At 33.5% G+C, this 16,999-nt stretch overlaps 1 protein-coding gene across 2 annotated transcripts in view; it reads left to right on the top strand.

The window, feature by feature from the left end:
* The window catches only part of LOC119641961 (hemicentin-1), a 257,082-nt gene that overhangs the window by 200,359 nt on the left and 39,724 nt on the right, over positions 1 to 16,999 (top strand). For both annotated transcript variants that reach the window (XM_038040896.1, XM_038040897.1), the window contains one exon: positions 9,197 to 9,328. In XM_038040896.1, the coding sequence (XP_037896824.1) occupies positions 9,197 to 9,328 (132 nt within the window). The remainder of the gene's footprint in view (positions 1 to 9,196; positions 9,329 to 16,999) is intronic.

Genomic DNA, 16,999 nt, shown 5'->3' with positions numbered 1-16,999 from the left:
TTAATGCTAGAAATAGAAACATTTTTGGGTTTAAAGAGTTCGTCGAAGAAAATTGTCATAGTAAACCATTTCATTTCTTTTTAATTCTCATTTCAAAGTTTCGAAGGTTTGTTGTTGCTAAGGAGGTACATATGCAAGCTATCAAGTATTGATTGTTCAGTCGGTACTACTTTCTCTTTAGCTGAACCATCTTCGACTTTAACATTTTTCAACTAAACAATTTTCCTTTATTTCTTGTCAATTTCAATTTTTTTTCTCTTTTTTCTTTTATTCCTCTTCTGCATATCTACACCAGAAGTCCTTTAGAATTCAACAAGCATAAAAATGAACATTTTCACAGATCATCATTTTTTTGTTGTTTTTTTTTTTTTTCTATTTTATGTGTCGCTGTGCTTTGTCTGAGCGAACGTGAGAGAAGGTACGTTTAGGTGTGTACGTGTACACACACACACACATATATATATATATATAGATATATATATCTGTGAGCCATTAACTTGAGATGACAGTCACAAAAGTTTCGCAAGTGCCACCTTTACAATTTATAATACGCGTTCATATCATATCATTTACAACGTGATTTTGTGCACTGATGCAGACGCGCATTATCTCTCCTTTTCTCTCTTTTTATCTTTCTCTGTCTCTCTCTCTCTCTCTCTCTCTCTCTTAGTCAGTTCCTTTATCCTGCCTATTGCTAACTTTCGCTTCTCACACTTTTGTCATTATCTTTAACTAGTGCTGTGTGTAAGGATTTTTCATCGGTGGATGGCACAAATAATGCACAATTCCACGTTTGCTACATAATCCCCAGATGGTCATAAATGTCACAAAATGCACGTCGAAATTGTTTTTTTTTTTTTTTTCTTTTTTTTTTTATCTCATGCTTTTTCTTGCTACGACGACGACTCGTTGGTCGGCTAAAGTGGAACAATTTCGGTTTTTGCGGGGCAACAACTGAACAAGCTAGAGATAGATGTTTAAATGTGAAATAAAAATAAGCTGGATTTAAAGCAATAATCTCGTTTAAGATAAAAGCATTAGTCAAAATGGGACAAGAAAATATATTTATTTATTTTTTAGACCGCAACATAATAAAGAATAAACGGGAAAAGGAATTGTATCTTAGTTAGTAGTCAAGCTTCTGCAAGAACAAAGAGAAGCAAAAATTTCTTTTACTTTATATCTGCATTATTCATGAATCTCTTAAGCGCTTATTCGTTGCAGAAATGATGGATTTTTTCAAAACCGCCAAGAAACTGGTAAAACTCGATTGCGTTAAGTACCATTTAGGGAAAAGAGCAAACATTTTCAGAAGTTAACATCGCTTAAAAGCGAGAAAAGAAGATAAGAATTTCAGATAGCCTTCAGACGATAAACAAGATGCGAGTAAGCAACTTCAGCATGAACAGTCGTAATAGTAAATAAAGGGTTGAATTTGAATTTTAAACAGATTCCATGAAAGGGTTGTCCTTGTCAAACAGCAAACATTTGAAGTAGTTTTTAAAGGGCCAATCAATTAAGTGCTTTTACTAAGTATATGGTCCAATTTTCTAAAGTTTAATAAAATCTACGCATACATTTAAGTTTAGTTAAGTTATTCTACGTATTTTAGATTTGGAATGAGTTTAACTATAGGTTTTAATAAGATTGATAGACGAAGCCAAGGATACGATTACAAAAACAATCGGCAACGCTGACTATACAACAAAACGAGGCAATGACGAAGAAGTTAAAGTCTTTTCGATCTCTTTTCACCCTGACAGCCAGTGTGCCAACCGCTTCATTACCAAAGAAAATCTGTTCAATAGCTTAGTGAAGCCAATGATCGTGTGAGTAAAGTTAATGAAGTTTGGTTTGATGAAAATAAAATGACCTGGATAAGAGCCTTGAAGACTTATATACATGAACTGCCTCATTTGTTCTGATAGGTAATTAAGAAGTGGATAAGCTCGAGCTCTGGAAAATAGAAATACTCTTGCGAAAAGAATCCTCTGGGTCGTCGGAGAACGAAAGTCGAGTGAAAGCTTGTTCTTTACAGCAGATAACATAATTACCTTCGAAAAGATTGGCGCCTTTCTTATAGTAATATATATATATATATGTAGATTGGCAGTGTCAATATTGCACAACTCTAAAACTATCCATTGTAGAAAAACGCTGCGAATTTTTCCCTTGGCCTGATAAATCGCTATTAATCGCTCACTTTCCCGACATAATCACACCTATCGAAAATCAATTGTTGTCCGAAACGGCGTCCAGCTTTTAAAGAACTTCTTACACAACAACAAAACAATGCTTCCATTGATCAGAAACACGTAACTCGAGCATTAAACAAAAGCTCCTGACATCTATTGTAGCATAAATGTTGTAAATCCATTATTGATTTTCAATATTAACTTACTTCATTTTTATTTTGTTTATCAACAAATCGTTAGTATAGGTATCCGTTATTGTGTAAAAATGTCCATTTTATGTCTTCCTTATATTGCAAAAAAACGTTGTGCTTTCTCACATCTCAAGCGAAGCAAAGCGAAAATGGAATCGTATGGGAATATGCCAATCATGATTTCCGCAATTTTAATCCTGCACTACACTTAACGCGACAAGGCGATATCAAATTACTTACATTCAGAACGCTTCAACGGTATACTTCCTACTAAAAAGACCACTATAACGAAAGGTTGGGTGGCTACACTCCCTGCCTCGATGAGTTTGCAGCGCTTCAAATGTGTGTGTATCCTACTCTTCGTTGCATATATCTGTTGACGAAGTTGATTGAAATGTCAAAAGTTAAATGATTTCCGGCACACTTTATTTGCTTCTAATTTATTCATTTGATGAAATCTTTTCAACGCACAAGTGAGACCACATCACAATTAAAAACAAGCAGGTGCGAGAAATATATGAGTGCAGTGCACGATGAATCTAAAGAAATCCTTATCTGTCTTTATTGTGCTGCTGCTTATAGTATTTTTCGTAAGAGCAGTGCATGAAAAGCCCCTGAAAAACGCATAGCAAGAAGCGCTCGTCAACTCAGTGAAACCATAATAAGTGGCTTTGCACCCTAAAGAGAACCAAACGATATCTTACAGCATTTCTTCAAGAGATGGAGGGTTTATTATATTTAACTATTAAAAGTACCTTATATACCTTTTTTTTTTTTCTTTTACGCGTAAGTAAATGTCCCATTTCCCATCTAGTTCCTTGATAAGAATTTTTCACCTAAGACAGAAATGAACCAAAGAATGCTTTCTAATCAAGTTATTCCACAAACTTTTTAAGGGAAAACCGATTACTGGTTTGTCGATTGAAAACTATCAGAAACCTATTTGTTTGAAATTTACTGAAAATTTAATTGAAATTTACGCAAAAAAATTCGTGAAGGAAAGAATTCTACCACAAAACCCTGTTTTTTAATTAAAAATTATGTAAATACACAGTGTAGCGTGTCGTATACGACATAACATGCTGAGGAATGAACCCAAATTATTATTACGCGCTTTCTTGACTGAATCTCTGGACACTCTTTGTAAAAGAAATGTCACTGCGTAACTCTAAACAACAAGAATACTTTAAAGTAATTTTCTCGAGAATTTTCAAAAATTATTTGTTAAAGAAAGTTTTGTAATCAGTGAACAAACGCAGCCATATGAATGTTATTTCTTTTTAATAAGACAAATATGTGATCGAACCCTTCCAGTTTATGCGATCATTTTTGGTGTCCGTAAATATGACTTACATTTATAATTTTTTATATTAACGAGGACAATGTTTCTTGGCTATAAAAATGTGACATAATTAAAAACTTAAAAGAAAGTACTTAACTCAGCTCACGGTTTCATTTACATTCAATTATTAAAGAACTTGTTAGTTTGCTGTGGTACATCCTATCCACGAGTAAGGCAACTTAGTTTTTTTCCAATATACTTAAGTAACACCGCAAAATGACTTATCGACTAAAACAAGACTGAACTATATTGCGGAACGCGAAGAGAAAGGTTCGCTCTAATAACTACTTGCACGTAAATAACTGCCAATAAGTAACGGTGCAGCCGAGAATACCAAACAGTGTTGTGCTCTTGTTTCGAGGGGAGATTCGTTTTTGTCTTTGTTCATTTAAAGAAGTTAGGACTAAAAAAAAAAGTTCTGAACTTTTCATTCGACTAGCAATTCAAACTAAGGAGCTTACGACTAGGTGGTAAGATGCGAAAAAATCGTATTTCTTGGAAAGTTGCAGTAGCTTAGGAGATTGACAACCTCTTGTGCAAAACATACTTCACGATTGCGATGTTTGTATACCATTTGACTACGTAATCAATTTTTTTTCTTTCGCTGTCAATAATCTACATTTATCAAAACACATACGACCGCACATGTATCGAACTGAAACACGTAGCGTTTTACGAAAATGCAAATTTACGAATCGAGTTCGTTAGCTTGAATATGTTTTGGACAACTATATAACAGCAGCGAGATATTAAAGTCAGACTTTTCCCCATATGTGAAGGATGGACACTCATCATTTCACTTACCACACACACAAACACACACACACGCACACACACCACAATACTATTTCCTGTCAGCATACATTTCTAAATTCAAAGCACAAGCATCTTAACATTAACAAAGAGAAATCCTTGCTCCCACAAAAAGAAAAAAAAGGAAAAAAATCTGTGAAAAACACGACGATATCAACGCAATCAACGACTTCGCTTATAAGTCCCAAACTTCAACAGCAGGCAAGTCGATTGCATTTTCTATATGCTTGTATGTGTAGACTTTGGAAAGCAGATAACTCATCTGAACCTTATATGCAATTTCTGGGTATATTTTGCAAATGAGCACACACGCACACACATTTTGACACCTAACGTAAAGCTTGCCAGCGTATATGTGTATATCATCCGTTGTGGGTATAAATAATGTGATTGTGACGTTCTTGTTAGTAGTAGCGCTTTATATGTATGTATCGGCTACAGTTATTGACTCTGTTTGTACGCTTGGTATGCAAATCGATTTTCAACCAACATCCGCTTGACAGTTATTCAGAATGTTTTTCTTTTTCTTCTTTTCTTCTTTTTTTTCCCCCCGCCCCATTCAATATTTTTGCATAGCTTTTTAGTGTGTGAAGCAGCAAGTCAAGTACATGTATGTGTCGATAGTAGTCAACCTATTTATCTTGAGTAAGTCAGAGCTCATATTGATGTACATACCTAGCTAAGTATACAGTATATAGTGTATGTATATGTAAGTGGAAAGAAGAAGAAACATATGCAACAGCTACAGCTACATATACATATACATTTGGTTAAAATCCATCTTTCGAGAAGCTGCTAATGTCAGTCACTCTCAGGAGATATGCACATGCATTGAAATTTTTTAGTGAATATTTAGTTAGCTCTCCTTCTTACTTCGGGCTTTAATACGCTAATCTTATTATTGTTGTTGTTAGTATCGTCAACATACCAGTTGTGCGATTAGATTTCTTATTTGGTTTCGTCTTGATTTAGAAGGAAACGGAAAATGAAAAAGAAGAAAAGCACTTCAACTATGTTTAGAAAAAATCATATATACGCTGCATAAAATTTGCATATCATTATTTACTATTCTACATGCAAGCACATATACACATATACACGTGCAAATGTATATGGCTTATATGCATATGTCTATTTGTATACACCCATACACTTGCGCATATGTATGTATAAAAAACTTTGAACAGCATTCCTAACAATTTTATAGAGTTCATTTTATCGGTGCACTCTTTGTTCTGGAAGTTCAAGAACTTAAACAAAGTTATTCTCAAAAATATTTCAAATGTATTCGCATAGTTGCATTGAGTTCGTTAGAAGCGATTGTCTTGCGTGATGGATAAGTGAAATTTATCAATTCATTCGTGGATTATGTGAAAACTTGAAATCATTTTCTTTTCATTCAATTTCTTCGCTATAAAAGAAAAGGTACGAAAGCGTGCCACTAATATAATTACACAAATTCGAATAGCGAAGTAAAAAAACTGCGAAGAAGTAAGAGAACCGTATTCGCTTTAGAGTGAATTTTTAATCTTTTGAACATCTTTCGATTATTCAGATCCACCAAAGGATTTATATTAAGGCAATAAAGAGATGGATGCACAAAAGAGTAGACCCGTTGATACGGAGAAAAGAGAAATTCGCCAAATCGGATCATAATCACTAAGATTTCCCTGATCATCACGAATATAAAAAAAAAAAAAAAGAATTTGTGCTATCAGTGGAAGTACTGCCAAAATAATATCAGTATTATAATATTTTTTCAATCGAGTCTGACTTCGTGTTTCCTAAGCCGTGCAACTCGTATGTGCAAGGGTTTTATACGCCGTTCGTTGTTTCCCTTTAACAACTGATAGGTTGATGCTATTAGTTTTCTCATTTTCTCTGCTTTATCTCCTTATGATTACATAGAATCTAATCTAATGAAGAAAATTAATGAATAAAAATCATTTCATATATATTTGTATGAAATGTTCTTTTTTAATCCGAAAAATTAGGCTTAAGATTCATTATCTAAATTCAATTCAATTAAATTTGAAAGGAGTTCTATTACTATCCAAGTCTACTTAAAATGAATGCATGCAATAGCAGTGTGAATGAATTGATTGTAAACTGAAAGTGTATGTTTGCTTATGTTTAATATATTTTCATGAAATAAAATAATGTACAAGTGTCAGTCAGTCGGGCTCTGTGCCAAATAAAATCTGGGTTTATATGTTAAACATGGGAGGACGACACTCACATATTTAGACATAATGACAGACAATATTATTGTTATTTAAGAAAGCAATGTACATATATGTGCACATATATATGCATTTACGCTTCATATAAAACATAATCGAATACAAAAGTACATATTCATGACTATCTGTGCGAGTACGATTGTATTGTTATGCTGTTCGGTTGTGTGGTTGTATTTGCAATCAACTTGAATTTCATATGGATTTCTTTTCATTGGCATTGACGTTCACATATATATATTTACATATACGTATACGTAAGTTGTTGCCATATGTTACACACATTTACTATTCTTTTGCTTTATAGAAGACCTTCTCGTATTATATATGTGTTTTTGTGCCCCTCACATTACATAATATTGTGATATTAATACATATTTGAAGAGTTGTTAATATTTAAGTGCATGAAAACGTATAAACGGATACTTTAAGAAGCGATATAATTTTCATATATATTGTATCCATTGTAAAGTCCTTCAATAGAAACTTTTCTTCATTCTTTTTAGAAATTCAAAAAAAAACTAATTTAGTTTCTTTCTTTAAAAAAAAAAAAAAATTCTGATATAACTCAAGATATCAAACTGAAAGCGTGCACGAAATTGTGGAAATTCTCAAAAGTCATCAAAGTTCCTTAGTAGCATTCCATGTTCGGCTTATCCTCTACTGTAGAGTTCATTAAAGACACAAAATTGATCAAAATACCTTAAATTTAATCGTAACGGAATAACATAACATTTTTAAGATTATTTTATATATTATTTACAATATATTTACTTGCAAATCCATGACAACTTGTAACCAAGAGCTTGTCCGAAATTGTAGCCAGGCATTGAGGGGGCTAAAGCGTTAGAGATGGTTGTTAGGAGAGAGAGAAGGAGGCTTTGTCCCGCAAGATTATGAGCCGAGGGAGATCGTGCGTAGGGCACATCAGCCCGTCCGGTAAGAAAGTTTCGATCGCCCGTCTTTCGGCATGTCTACATCTTGATGTAACCGACACTACTTTTCTGGATAAATACACACTCCATTACCTCCGAACTAGCTAGCTTTGCAATGACAAGCGCATTTATGTGTTACAACCTGCGACTGCCTGACATTTTAACTACATTAATATAATATAATATAACCGCTACAGAGAAGGCGTATATTATTTTCTGTTACGAAAAGGTTTAATAGCGGCGACAGAAGACGGTAGCATTGTCTATCTAACTATCGAACTACTTCTTCCTACGACTTTATTATTTTTAAGGCTACTCTTAAGTGCCACTTGAAGAGTATCAGAGATGGTGGACACCGAAGCACATGTCATTGCTGATCTAGTTAGTTCGCGAGATGGGGATTTCAAAGTTTCGTCCCACACAAGATCTATAAACGACGACAATTAAAACAAAGACACGTGTTTTACCCATAGAAGAACGAACGGGTGGACGAAACCTGCTTATCGAATAGGCGGATTTTAAGCCCTGACCCATTCTGTGCCCTGCACTATCTCTGGTTTCCTTCGAGCAAATTGTGTCCGACGAACTCTAAGTCGGCTTCCTCTCAAAAATACATAATTTATTCCATGTGTACATTTTTACATTCAAAAATTTTGTTGTTGGTTTTTGTTTCATTGCTTAAAGTTTGTTATATTCTAAAAAAATTTCCTTATCCTAATAACTAGTAACTCCTAGTAACTCTCTTATATTTGATATTAAATTTATTTTAATAAAAGTACATTTAAATTGGATTTTGATATCTGAACTCGTAACGTCACACATCGGCTTTCTAAAGAGTTCGATCGCCAACCTTCCACGGCAGTGTAATTTAAAAGTTGCTTTAGTAGACGTTCTTGCGTTTAATACAACGCATTCTTCTTTAATCCTGTTCATCATCCATCAAAAAAGGAAAAATGGCCTTCTTTCTCAGACGAAGGCGCTTTTTATTTTATCATTATACCCTACATTGTGGTACAGGGTATATTAAATTTGTGTGGATGTATGTAACACCCAGAAGGGCTTAAGAGAGACTGACTCACATTTTCTTTTACGGCAATTCTGATCCGATCTAAGTCTCTCTGGTCTGACGTCTATAGGTTCGCCATTTCTTAAATGTTTTGGTGAAATTTAGTAGACTGACGTGTTTGGACTCAAGAATGAACGCTATTGAAAATGCTTTTCCGCCCACTCCCCATATAACGCTCTATTACAAAAAGCCGTTATAAGGAAAAAAAATTGCAATTTTTAAAATTTCTCGACAAACGTGGCAGAGTAATGGTATTATATTAGAAGCTTTGGCCTGCATTTCTAAATATTACATGTAAAGGAATTGATTAAGAAGAGACAAGATAGTATACACCTCTCTCCTCTTATTAGCCGATTTTTTAGACATATAATATATTTGATGAGTAGTGTTTGTTTTTTTTTTTTTTCTTTACAGCTACTAACAGTCGCCCGCTTAGTAATGCACCCCCAGCCAACGGACCACAGCCACGTTTTTTGTCACGAGGTCATACATATCGTGCGGTAGTCGGTGATACGTTGGTCTTACCCTGTCAAGTGGAAAACTTAGGTGAGTATGGAAATTTAACTAAAACATTGTCATTATTTGCTCATTTCTCATTTTTCTTTCATATTTTCTGCTTTGTTGCCTTATTTTTTTTATTCAATCAAATTATGCAAATGTTCTGCAATTTCATACTATAATTATGTAAATTAATTTTATATTATCATAAACTAACAGTGAACAACAACCATACAGGAATCGCTCTAATGATGTATAAATTAAATAATTGCGATATGTAAACAAACACATGTTCTCCTCTTCATCGATGCTCATGTGTAAACTTAATCTAAAATCTGTACACGTTAGCCATTATGAAGTCATGGCTGAATTTATTTGCACAGTTGGTTTTTAATTTTTATCAGATTTTCCGTTAGCTTTAAATATTGCTTATATATGTGCGATCTAATCAAATATTCATTCAAATATTAAAATTACATTTTGATAGGGAATATAAAGTTAAAAAGTTAAAAATTTCACATACTTTTCATGTAAAGGGTTTGTTTTTCCAATTTTTATAAAAAATAAAAGCAAAAAATTGGATCTGTTAACAACGTCATGTTTTTGAAAAAGAAATCATGCTTGTCATCATACTTTCATATAAAATACAAACACAATTCATGACTTTCTGGTGTCTACAGTCCACTTGGAAACATACGTTTTACACGAAGTGTCTAACGATGCCATTGTATTTTGTCGCAACTTTCTTTTCACTTCTTTTCATTTGTGTTGGTGCTGTAAGCACTTTGACCTGACATTGTCCTAATTGCTTCAGTTGTCAGACATCTTTCACAAGTGTTCGCGCACATATCCATATCTGCCCGATTCGGTACATTCGATAGATTTCGCGTTGTTTTCCTTGTTGAGCACATCTCATACTTGTACACGCCTGAATGTAATTTTGTAGGCCACGAATGGCCAAATATCAAATATAGTGAAATCTATTTTATTCGAAAATCGTTTCCCTTTTGCTAAATGCAATGCAAATTTGCTGCACTGACTGGGTAGAAGACAATATTTTTACAAAAGAAAATGAAACATGCTTCCGGTCGCATGAACTAAGATATCAGCTTCAAATTTATTAAAAATATTGTGACTTCTTAATCGCAGGGTGAAAAGTGGCTCAATCGGTCAAAGGACAAGAACATATCTGTTCCTAATAGTAAAATAAGTGCGTTCCTTACTGTATCCTGCGACAGAGGCAACGGCATATCTATCCATGCGTATCGTATGGGTGATTCTGGAGATCACGCACGGCCACACCTACTTAATGTTCTAAAGAATCAAAATTTCATTTTCTTATACCCATCATCGGAGGGTGATGAGGGCTAATTTTTTCACAACGTCGACATCAAATTCTGAATCGATTTAAGCATGTCTCTCTGTCTGTTTGTCGTTGTAAGCATTCTCCAGGCCGCAAAAAAGAAGCTATTGATCACAAATATTGAAAGTTCTTGCACTCATATTGTTAATAAAAATGGGCCACTTTGGTCGAAGGACACGCCCACAGTACCACGTAAACTAAGAACACGTCCGCTTTTAAAAAGGCGTTAAAAATTTGTCTTTTGCTCAGCACCAACAAAGCGCAGTAAAAAAGTGTATAAAAATTTGAAAGCATTTTGTATGGGCGAGGCTGTGATACCAGTATAAAAATAAAAGAAATCAGACACGCCTAATCAATTTCATAATTTCACTTGTTTTCCGAAACCTTTAAAGCCCACAGAGGCGAGGTTTAGAACCCTTGTACATGCATACGATCTTGGCTAATTTCACTTGAGCATGTCTGTCTGTTTTATGGCAAAACTGTATTGTATCTGCGACAAATCTTCTCCCCTTAGCGCAAATAAAGAAGTCGCCTACAAATTTCCAAAACTATTTGGAAAAAACCCCATAAAAAGTAGCCTTAATGAAGAAAATTTAAGATTCGGAATATGACGCATTTAATAAAAAAAATCATTTAATAATGTTACATAACTTAATATCGAGTCCGACTCGACATAGAACTTGGTGCAAGGAATACAATTTGACTTCGTTCATGTGGACATTATATTAAAAACTTCAGTTTAGGGTATAAGTTATTGTTGTGATCAGAAATGTCTGAGGGATCGCGACAAATGTTCCCAAATATTGTGAACGATAAAGTAACTACAGTGTCTACAGTATTCCAACTATTGTCCAACTATTTGTTATAAAGAAATAAATATAAAAAAAAGCACACACACACAAACAATATTACATATTCACACTGTTACTCTTTAGTAAACGGGTAAGCCATTCAACCGGATCGATACAATTAATCCCTCACGAAACATGGTCAAAGGATTAATAATTAACACAATCAACATTTGTAAGCTTAAGTACATATAACGGGCACTACCTTACTTACCTAGGGTGCAAATATTGTGCAGCAAAAGAAAGCATAAGATTATTAGTACAAAAAATGTCAACAACTTGACAATGTAAACATTGCTAGTAGTAATTCAATATCGTTAAAGTCGCGCACACACACACACAAAGAAAACAATAAACACAAATGGAAAGAGCGCAACAAACCGACTGAACCGACCTCTCCTCGTGTAAGAGCGCAAAAGACCAGAACTAAATAAATGCGAAATGAATCCGTATTACAGAGCACGAAGAAATTAAAAATATTTGTACTGCTTTCTTAGTTAAATATGTTATGTATATATAGAATTGTATTCATAGTCCATGATAAGAGAGAGAGAGCGGGTTACATGTATTTCGCATGTAACAGCAAAGAAAAAAAAAAGAAAAGAAAAAAGCACACAGGCCGTAGTAAATGCTCAACTTAACACTGGGTGTCGTGTCAGATGCTTATCATTACTTTTGTAAGGATTGTTAATCCAATATAACAAATTAAAAGTCAAACGATTAGTAAAATGTTAATGCCTTTGTCTCTCTTCCAACATTTTAGCCCGCATATACCAATAGTTGGCTACGAAATGAACCTGAATTTATCACCATATCATATACATACATACATATCTACATACATATAGAATAGACATACATATCGGTTTTATGCTCTTATGTCTTCATTTGTATGCTTTTCGTCGCCAAGATTGATTTTTTATTCATACGTTCGTGTTACAGTTAGCTTCTGGTTTATGTTAGAAATTAAACTAAACCAACTTGCTTGCAATCAATGCTTACACAAAAAAAGGAGTAGAAGAAAGAAAGACAAAATAAAAAAAAATAAAAAATACCCTTTAAATCTCTTTTATGTGTTTTTAATTCTGAAAATCGCCCTCACGTAATTTTTTTTCGCTTTTTCTCTTTTAAGAACTTTTATATGTATATTTATATATATATATATAAATAGTTTTTTTTTTTTTTTATTATTATTATTTTGCTCTCTGCTTTTCTGTTTTTAAACAACACCATCTTTATTTTTATTTCGATTTTACGTTGTCTTTGTGTAATAAATTGGATTTTAATGAAATTTAATGCAATCCTGTTTGTATAGGACCTTGATGTTTGTATATTTAGTTATTTTTATGGTTTTTTTTTTTTTTTTTTTTTTCTTTAATAGAAACACTTGTTGTTTATCTTTCTCATTTTATTGTTTGCTGGATTATATAATCGTTTGTAGTGCAAATTTCTGATCGAGTTTCTTGCTTTTTATAAAAGGAATAAAAACAAAAACGTACTCCTGTTATTTAACAGGATATTGTGTTCTTTTGAAAGGATAACATTAAATTGCTAAGCACACAGTAATGATTTTTGTAAAAATTTATTGTGTTTTTTTTTTTTTGTAAATTTCATCTCTACAAACCCAATGAAAATTCGTAACGCCTAACTATTACATATGTTTCATTATCACTTCAAAGAAAATGACTTTAAATCAACTAAGAGGTTATGTTAATCTAATAATAAAAAATATAAATTTTTATATCCTACATCGTTTGTGGTGTCCATAGTAACTTTTTGAATCAATTTAAGGTTCCGTCCGGTCCGTCTAATCGTCTGTTCGTCTTATGTTCAACTCAGAGCGCAACTTTTAAGATAATTTGACGCAATATGGTGTACAGGCGTGTTTTGGCCAAACGATGAACGCTATTGGAAAGGGTTCGAATCGCACCAATTTTACCCTTAGTAAATCAACCATACGGAAATTGGATCATACAAACCTATTTTTTTAGATCGCACCATATATAGGGGCAGTCGTGCAAGCAAACCTTTCTATGGCGACAAAGTCTAATTTGTGGTTTCTGGTTGAAGTAACTGGAAAATAATAAAATACTTTGGAAGCAACTTAACTTTGCGAAATGGAGACCCCATTGAGGTGTGAGTATTCTCCAATATGGGCAAATTTATGGTAACGGTGCCTGGTACTCATAGAAATAAAAAAGAATTTCTTAAAAAAAATTAAGAAAAAAAAGAAAACGCGAGAGACGTTGTTAGGTCTACTAGTAATTGTAGCATTACTCAATAAGTTCCCGGTGTATGGCATACATATATTGTAAAACTTTTGGTAGAGCTATAACATTTCTGAATACCAGCCGCTAAACGAAATGTGACTAATTTTCATGGCACGCCGGCCATTAACTTCTAAGTGACACATACATATGGATACGTATAAACAGACACATATTAGACATATGAAGTGCCCATAGATGATAGCAGAAGGACTCAGAAATCATATAGAAAGAGTATATAGAACACTTGATTATGGTAAATAATGTTGCCATTATATGTGTTAACAATAGTTGACTTGGAGTTGAGATATTTGTTGCATCTTGATCTTGAATAATGAATGATGAATCAAAGCACAAGCTGTCACACATAACAATCAAGAAACTATATATAACTCAGGCAGAGTAGGTAAGCATAGATTTTAGTTAAGTGCTACTACGTCATATAAAAAATACATCCATAAATACACCCTACCACGCATGAAACATATATGATAAATGGTTAAAAGATAATCCGTTTCATCTTATAAGAAAGCATAAACATATGTACCAGTGGTGGTTGGAGCTTCACCATCTTTATGTTAGGCGGATTAGCAGATTCCTCTGGAGAATGTAAGCGACGTAATTGCCACTCCCCGTGTTAGTTTTCATCTATGGCCACACACAACACAATTCGCATTGCAATGGCTTGATTAACGACTGCTTGATGGGGTGCGGCTTTAACTTAATCTAAAGAAGAATAAAGTCTTGAAACATTTGGCTTAAGCCGAACACAATTTGTATCATTTGTTCTTTTTTTTTCTCTGTGTCAACTGGTAACTGATGTTGGCACTTTAGCCCTGACTAACCTCGGTTTTTAAAAAGTACGATTCATCGAACCATCAAAAAAAGTCTTTATATTTGCACTTCAGTTCTCTCCTTTACTCTTCCTCCTTTTATAATCTATACCACTACAGTTACAAGCCAAGCTTAGTATATGCCGATGAATGTAACAGCGCGAAGGGTAGACAGGATAGATCTACCGTTTATCGTACGCGTTTTCTGAATCGATTCAAGCTTGTCTACCACGCGTACTTCGGCCCAAAAACAATATAGGAATGGATCGGATCAGGCTACTTCTTCTTTCTTTATATTTTGTGTCTCTGAACATGACCAGTATTGCAATTGATGTGAAAAATTTGGATAAAGCCGATTTATTTCTTTTAAAGCCCCTGTCACGTAATACTTTTAGACGCCCTTCCATATAATGAATCCTATGAAACGAGATCCTTTGAATGAAAATTCGATATAAATTTTAATAGAAATAAATGAAGAATTAATTGTCTTAGACGGAAAGATGTAAAGTACTTAATATTCGGCCTTATCGAATCGCAGCGTGTTATATATATGTTTTCTCATAATACCTTTTTTTTTGTAAGTTGTCGGAGATAGTCATAGGAACAGTAACATGTGAAGCAGTAAGTGAAAACGTAAAGAGTGACAATGATATTTATTTTAAGTGACTCATACATCTAATGGAAAGAATTGCATAACGATAAGGACCGATTCATTGCTGACCTAATAAAGGAAGCAACTACTAAAATGTTCGAATGAGGAAAAGAAGCTCATTAACATGGCATGACGGCTTAAAAGTCTGAGAGAATGTGTCATCTATCTGACTGTTACGTACGTTGGTGCTCCTGTTGTGTATATATTCTCAACCAAACCTGTTCAAATATGTTTTACAACATTAATTTTATGTTCTCTTACGATAACGTGAATTATTTTTGTTGTCGTAATTTTTTTTTTCCTTTTTCTATAAAGTATCGTTTAACATGTACACCCGTTGCAACACCTAATGTGATCAGGAATATTACATTGAAGTTTTATTCCTTTTATTTATTTTGTCACGCAAGCTGTTATATGACATGAGCCATTTTAATAGACAAGGTTTTCTTCTCGTTATTTATTCTTTTTTTTTTTTTTTCTTTCTTTTTCTCTGTTGCATGGCAGTTTTATTTTTCTGTTTCTTTCCACATTACTCGTATTTTACTCAGATTGCAAACGTAACTGAAATATATACGATGTACTGTCATATAAATGTTAATTGAGAGACTTTTAGCTTACACATGAAAATACACTGCTATTGCGAACGTTTAAGTAAATAAGTATTAAATTCAAAAAAAAAGAAAAAAAAAAGAAAAGCAAAATGACGTTTCACTTCTGTAAATTCACTGTTTGTCATTGCATTTACTTTTTAACATTAGAGCTATCGGCATTTTGCATATACCTATTTCTACCAAAAAAGATCATTCTGGTCCACTTTTCTTGTCTAAACTTCACTGCTGCAAAAATGACGATAGAATGTTGAAATATGGCATAAACATTTCTTGATCGATTACGAATCCAAGATTAAGAAATGGTTGTGTTGCACATCCCCAATGTAGAAAATATTCTCTACGCCTTCTACCACATTGTCGTCGATAACCTTCGCTCTCATGAGAATATTTCGGAAAGCCCGCTTCCCAAGCGTTTATCAAAACCACCTTGCGTGTTCGGTCCCAAAATGGTTGAAACAGGCCTATTAACTCGTCTACGATGAGCGATAAAATTTAATCAATGAGTATAGAACGTGTTAAGCCTTGAAGTAAAATTGCAATAAATTGAAGTTAAAATGGAATTAAAATATTATCGTTAATTCTCAATGTATTGTGTAATGCAGTATAATGACGATGTTCCTTACGAATATCTGAGTCATGAGTTTTCGGAAATATCTTCGGAACTATCTGGAACCATATTCTTAATCAAACGAGAAATGTTTGTGATAAAGTTTAGTTTCCTGTCTTCATTTTTTCGATTGCGGCAAAAAAGTGATCAAAGTGATCTCTCTTAGTAAATATGGGAACATATCATCACCATGCCGAAGATTGGAATAAGTATAAAACAAGTAAGAATATTATGATATAATACTCTACACCACTACACTCATTTTGATGAAAGCAATAATAATTTAGAACATTATCCTGAATTGATCGGAATAATAAGAGGCGCGTTTATCTTAAGCCTATAAGTGCTGAAAAACTAATTATAGATAGTCGAAGAACACTACACACGCTTGATAACTATTTTTTTGAGGATTGAAAATTAAAAGAGGATCAAAATAATGTAATCGGTAAGTGCAGTGTTAATGTATTTTTTTTTTCTTCATTTAACACAAGTACAGGAGTCTAACGGTTAAACTTCGCTAACGTTTTTACTCATCGCT

This window comes from Glossina fuscipes, unplaced genomic scaffold, assembly GCF_014805625.2.
Source record: "Glossina fuscipes isolate IAEA_lab_2018 unplaced genomic scaffold, Yale_Gfus_2 197, whole genome shotgun sequence".
NCBI classification, from domain to species: domain Eukaryota; kingdom Metazoa; phylum Arthropoda; class Insecta; order Diptera; family Glossinidae; genus Glossina; species Glossina fuscipes.
This window is presented reverse-complemented; position numbering and strand designations above follow the sequence as displayed.